The following is a 6,716-nucleotide window of genomic DNA, read 5'->3' as shown; positions in this document are numbered from 1 at the left end:
GTCTGCTCTCAGCAATTAAAATCAGCAGCAAATATACTAACCATCCATTATCAATAAATTCCCATTCCAACAAGCAAGAGAGGAACCCATAACTTTGTCATTGCTGAAAATCTTCCATCTTAATTTTAACATGATGCCATTATTTTATTAATAATATATATATATATATATATATATATATATATATATAAGTAGAAAAAATATTCAAAACAAAAATAAAAGTGGAGGAAACATTGAACAGCTGTAGAATATAGAACTAATTCAAATTTTTCATGCATTTAAAAAAGTCTTTATCATAAAATAAACAACTTGATAATGAAATAAGTCAACATAATATATTGTTAACACAACAAATAATAATATATTGCTAACTCAACAACGAACTGAATTTGTAGGGAGTTGTTTTTAAAGGTATAATATAAATCGTCTATAAAAGTCATTTGAATTCTCCAAAAGAATAATTCTATTTAAAATATTAAAAAAAAGATTCTTACATTATCATTTTTATGCTGATAACACTACCAACAACACAAAAAAAACCTCTGAACTATTCTTTTATATTTAAATATGTTATGAAGTGAATTCTGTGTTCAAATATTCAGATTAACGTAGGTAATTCATTTAAATAATATATTGCTAACCCAACAAGCTAAAAATACAGAATAGTTACTAACTTGTAAAAAAAAAATAAATAAAAAAATAACTGCAATACATAATTTATACCAAATGCATTAGAACGAAATTTCCTAGCTGTCAAATTTTAATGTTTATAACATTTTTTATTTCATATTTTTTCTTCTTTAAAATCTGCCCCTTTTGACAATCAATGCACACAGTTAATGTTTGCCATTAAATGGCAATTGTTGAGAAGACAGCTTTTATAAAAGAAAAACTACAAATTAAATGTTATTAGCATTAAAACTAAGAAGAGTGTTAGGTAGAAAATTGTATTTTAATGCGGTTGATATGTTTTTTTTTGGAGGCGGAGTACATGTTATTGAATATTAATTATTCTGTACTTTAACTAATATTGATAGGCATTTTTCATTAAAAACAAATACTAAGTTTGACAAATGCTCAATCATTGAATTGGTTCTACAGCAAAGCCATTTATCATGATTAGAAATTTTCAAGGAATTCGTCTTTTTGTTTATTTTATAACATATAAATTCTATCAAGATTACTTAATAGCAACACACAATACCAACTGTAAACAATGTATTGTATATAATTCATTGAACACAAGCGGGGGTTGTGAGTTTGTGCATTTTTCTAATGGTATCAGTATATATTTAAACATAATAGATCAGGTAGGATTTTTAAATTGGTATAGCAGATTCCATAGTCTGATACAATATCAATTATGCCAATCACACACTCCTCTACAATAAATAAAAGAAAAAGAAAGATAGAAAAAGCATTTTTTCTCTTTTGAATAAGTATATTCTGTTCAAGATAATAGACTGGATAATCTCCTATGTCCCTGGAGATCAGATGAAATTTTTACAGCCAACTACCAGAACAATAAAACAAACAAATTATTTGTATTATTTTGACTACTGTTCTCATCTTAAGTGTTATTTTCTCAACATTTCAGTTGATGTAACCGTTAACTTTCCTCCGGTGTATCTTGTTGAACTCAGGAATTTTTCTGTCAAACTTAGGAATCTACATAGAATTTTCAACGGAACCCTTTATTTAATCCGTGGAGATAGCATGCTCTCATTTCATCAGCCATGACTAAGTAAAAGTCTTGAGTAATTCGCAATTCTAGTTTTAGTGCCGCCAGCACTGAGGATCGAACCTTCACCCTCTAGAACAGTGTAAATTTACAACTGTATTTTATTAAGTAATTTAACCACTACACCACAAGTTCTTGGCTGATGGAATATGAGCAAGCTACCCTTGTGGATTAAACAAAGGGTTCTGTTTGAAATTCCATGCAGATTCTCGGGTTCAATTTCGGAGTTCGACAAGGTACACCTGAAAAAGGTCAGAGATTACATAAATCAAAACATTGTGAAAATAACACTTAAGATGAGAACAGTAGTGTGAATAATCCAAATAATAAGAATAATCAATCCTTATCTTAAAACTTCTGAAATGTAAAGCATTACTTCAACAGTTTACGCAAAAATAATTTGCATATTTATAAATTTAAAATCACCATTCAGGTCATTAATAAATAAAAATTTATAAAAAATATAAAAAACGGATCAAGTAAAAATTTATAGCAAAATAAAATTTTAAGATTCCACTAACAATGAGCTATCCTCGTAAGTACTTCCAAAAACTGATTTAAAAAAACAAAACAAAAAAAAAAAACGATATTTTTTAGTTTCACTACATTAAAAAATATCATTTAATATGAAGATATTATCATTAAAAATACTTTCATATGAGTATACAGAAAGTGCAGATGGCTTCTTGAGAATTTCAACCTGTTAAGCAAACGTATAGGAAGTATAGGAGCACATTCATGTAATTCGGTCAAACATCAGCATAGTTTGATTTAAATGATTTTGCTGTACTTAAAGGCAAGGCAGAAAGTTAAAACAAGCAAATAAAGCATTCTTTGTAAATATTGGCGTTAACAAGATATCTTCAAATATTAAACAACATAATATACATAAACAATAAAAGCATAAAAGTTTGCACTTAGGAGTAACAGGTTGGTTGATGGAGATTTTAGACTTCGATGGGTTCGGTGGCATCTTTCATATCAAATGGAAGTCCATCAGGAGCAGAACTGGAACTGAGAACAAAATCATTTAAAAAGTTTGATTTTTTTTTTTTTTTTTACTTAAAAAATTTACAAATATTAATAAAACTGATTAAAAACAAGGAAATTATGCAATTCTGAACTTTTGAGATGAGGATTGATATTTCATATTATTTCAATTATTCAAACTACTATTCTCATCTTAAAGTGTTATTTTCGCAAACCTTTGATCAATGTAACCTGTGGTCTTCTTAAGACTCACAAAATTCATACTAGAATTATTCGCAAGGACCATGGCATAGTGAATAAAGTACTTGGTTCAATTCAGTTGTAAGTTTTTTCTTTTATTTTTAGATAAGAGTTATCACTTATCAAGGCCCGGAGGAGACTCGAGGATAAGGGTTAATGAGTGAACAGTAGTCATTGGGATAATTTCGTTTTATTGTTAGTGGAAATTTGGTAAATTAGATTTAAGGCGACAGTTCATTAAGAATTTGTTTACATTGGACTTGAAGACTACCAAATTGTAGTCAGCTGGAAAGTAGGCAAACAGAAGAGTTCCACAAGCATGCAATTCTAAGAAAGAAGCTTTGTTCATGGAATCTACATTTAGGTTTAGGCACAGATAAAGAGTGGGGGAAATTATTGATAGTGGTTTCAGCTAGACAAGTGTTTTTTGTGAAAGCTTGGCGAGGGGGAACCATAGATTGGAGCTCAAATGAGCACTAACGATAAAGCAGAGACAGGCTCGCAATGTCCCTTCTGTGTGTGTTACAGGGAAGAGAAAAGGGCATCTCCCACTAGACTACGAAGCATAGCAGGATAAGATATTTCTAGCAGCTCCTGTCCAGATGTGGCAACAGTACCCCTCCTTGGATGTACCTGGCTTTTATATAGGTAGAGAATTGCATCAGCATTGAGATATCCACTATTTTTCCAGCGACCTTTGTAAAGGTCTGGAGGCTAATTCAAATTGATAATAATTATTTTTATGATTATTCCTATTTAACTTTATTCTTCTTTTAAATGTACTATATAATACATGTTTATATTTTCCTTTACCCGCCCTATTTAATATAGTTAAAATGTAAATGCCATTTAAATAGCCTGAAGAAACCTATCATATCTTAATTAAATTCTTCGAAATTTTAGTCTTAAAAAAAACTCATCTATTAAATTGGACAAATTTGTTGAATTTAAAATCCAAATTCAATTCAATATTAACTCCAAATTCCAAACTATAATTAAAATTGAATTCAAATAAAAAAATTTATTCAATTCCAATCCCAAATTTATATTTTAAATTTTATTCAAAAATTTAAATGTAGTGTTTGTTTTTCGGGAGAATGCTTACCTAGCCTAAGGAAATGGTACACTATACTAAAACCTTATAATTATATTTCTTTATATTTTTTCCTATTCAATATAATAATTTAAAAATATATATAAAACGTAAAAATAAAAATTAACGATAAAATATAAAAAATAAAATAAAATTTCTTTTGGAATTCAGGTTTTTTTACTGTCCCAGTTTATAACAAGTGCTCTCCTTCTGTGTATACAACATTTCAGGCATCCACTCTGCACATTTAAACAGCTTTCTCCTGGATTATGAATTAACCATTGAATATGGTACTTCTCAGCATTGCAAAGTGTGCATTATTTCAGTTCTGGGGAAGATGAGTGTTTGTGTTCAATTTTCCTCCATTTAATAGTAAAAGGCAGAAAGAGGTGTATAATCTGCGCTGATCCCCTGTGGCAAGCAAAACGAGCGGTCTGGAGGTTGTTCTGATTTAGAAAAACAAAACTTTGCATATTAAGGCATATAGACGAAAGGATTACATTTTCAAGATTGCTTGTAATCAAGTGCTCTGATGGATTTGTAGATGATGAGCTTAGCGTCTCAGTTGGATTTGAAACCGATGGTAGTGATGGGTAGGGCGAATCTTTACACGACAGATGAATAGGCGGTTACCAAATTGGCTGGAAATGAATAGAGGTCATGAACATGCAATCTGCCTATGCAAAGTCAGGATCGAATCATTGCAGTCACCAGAATACCACATTCACTCCGTTTTCGTTTTGTTGATTTCAATCATTGCAATATGGGTTAGGATAGATTTTCTTAAGGCAATAAATTGAAGGGAATTTTAAAGCAATTAAACCGTCGAGTAGAGAGTTATTTGGCCTCAAAATGTTATCAATTCATAAAATAAGGAGGGAGAGGTAAAATCATACCCAGCCTGAGGGAAAGTCGAAACTGATGGTACTGGTGTTGTACTGATTTTTATAAGGCGGATATAAAAGAAAGAGAAATATTGTGTTCTCAATTTTATCTTTTTTCTTATCAATCGCTCTGTTGGAAGGTGGCTATTGACATGGACGTTTCCAGCACATCAGTTGGATTCGAAATCAATGGTATTAATGGCAATTTGAATTTTGTTTTCATAACAGTTAGATAGACTGTCATCGAAGCACTTTGATAGGTGAATAACTGTGGAAATGCGACTTGACCACAACATGCTTGGTTCGGGTCTTTGCAGTCACCAGAGTACCACATTTACTCCGTTTTCGTTAGGCTTGATTTTGGACATTCATGGAAAGGAGCTAAAACTAAGGCCAAATTCTCCTCTAGCTCATTGCAGAAGAGATCAGTGCTACCAATAGAGGGGAAAAGCACTCAGTGTATTATTTGGGACAGTGTCCAAGAGGGATAGAAAAGTAATTAGGAGAAAATTAGAAATGATAGAGAGCAATTCGAAAGTACTGGCGCAGTTGGCGAGATAGAGTGAGTCTGTATTAAATGTCACCAGGGTGGAGATAGCCACGGACAAGGCTAGTTTGAGAGAATTCTTTTTCCAAGTGCAGATATTTAGAGAAGACGTGACCAATATAACTGACGTCATAAGGACAGAACTGCAAGAACTAGATAATTTTGTGTAGACATATTTTCAATTATTGGCTATGACAGACAGGACGGTCGCTGATATTACTCTGAGAACATGTATGTGTGCAGATGTGTTGTCATGGGGACACATGTCACCCAGTATAGTGGCCCCGGGAAGGTTGAGAGAAGTATTACTGAAAATACATGTTGAGCTACCACATAATTTAAGGTTGCCTGTGGACCCCATTGAATAGGTGTTGAAGTATTATAGTGTGTTGGGAGTATGTCACACTGTTAGAAGGAAAGAGACTCATGGAACTAAGTCTTGTAGGTAACCAGAACCTAAGAGGGAGTGCAGATGCGGCTAGTACAATAGCTTGGCTGGGGGGGGGGTATATCATTGTAATCATAATAGTATTGGTGATAATAGTATGGTTGGTATGGTTAAGATGGAGAAAAAGGTTGGGTAAAACTAAGACACGGACAATAAGAGCACATGAGTGAAGAAAGGATACAAATGAGTGCACCATGCCAAGATCAAGGTAGAATGCAAGAGCTGTAGTCTCTGATAGAAGGACCGAGATCCCCCGGGGGGGGGGCACTTGCTGAAAAGATATCCAAGCTAGCAGCCAGAACACTAAAACCTGCTGTTAAGTTGAAAATGATAATTTAAAAAAAAAAAAAAAAAAAAATGGGATAACCAAACAAACAGACCAAAAAGAAAAAGAGAATGACAAAGTAACTGTAAAGCGTGTTGAGAGCCCTCATTTTTGTAGTAAACTGAAGGACATTTCATTGCATGCATAATTGTAATTGATTGCAATTGTCACTTTCTCCTGTCACCTGATCTATAATGCACATACATGCACATACAAAAAAGAAAAAAAAGACGAGAGGAAAAACAATTGCTGATTTTTTTTGTGCATCTCTATGAACAATTATTCTCTTTTTATTTTCTAATTCTCATTTATTTCATTCTTATTTTAGGAGTGTGGGGGCTGGCTGGCAAGTTGTGTTTATTTGTTCTCATTATTTCTCTCTCTCTAAAGAGACAATTAATCTGAGAACTTGTGAAAATTTCCTTTTACTGACTTTCCAAGCATGGAA

General features: G+C 32.2%; 1 protein-coding gene across 1 annotated transcript in view; it reads right to left on the bottom strand.

Moving 5' to 3' along the window:
• Positions 1-932: 932 nt before the first annotated feature.
• The window catches only part of LOC145241325 (uncharacterized), a 151,528-nt gene continuing 145,744 nt past the window's right edge, over positions 933-6,716 (bottom strand). The window contains exon 12 of the mRNA XM_080104154.1: positions 933-2,755. Within this exon, the coding sequence (XP_079960280.1) occupies positions 2,689-2,755 (67 nt within the window). The 3' untranslated portion in view covers positions 933-2,688. The remainder of the gene's footprint in view (positions 2,756-6,716) is intronic.

The sequence above is a fragment of the Euprymna scolopes genome, chromosome 20 (genome assembly GCF_053919585.1).
Source record: "Euprymna scolopes isolate OS-2025 chromosome 20, ASM5391958v1, whole genome shotgun sequence".
In the NCBI taxonomy this organism is placed as follows: Eukaryota; Metazoa; Mollusca; class Cephalopoda; order Sepiida; family Sepiolidae; genus Euprymna; species Euprymna scolopes.
This window is presented reverse-complemented; position numbering and strand designations above follow the sequence as displayed.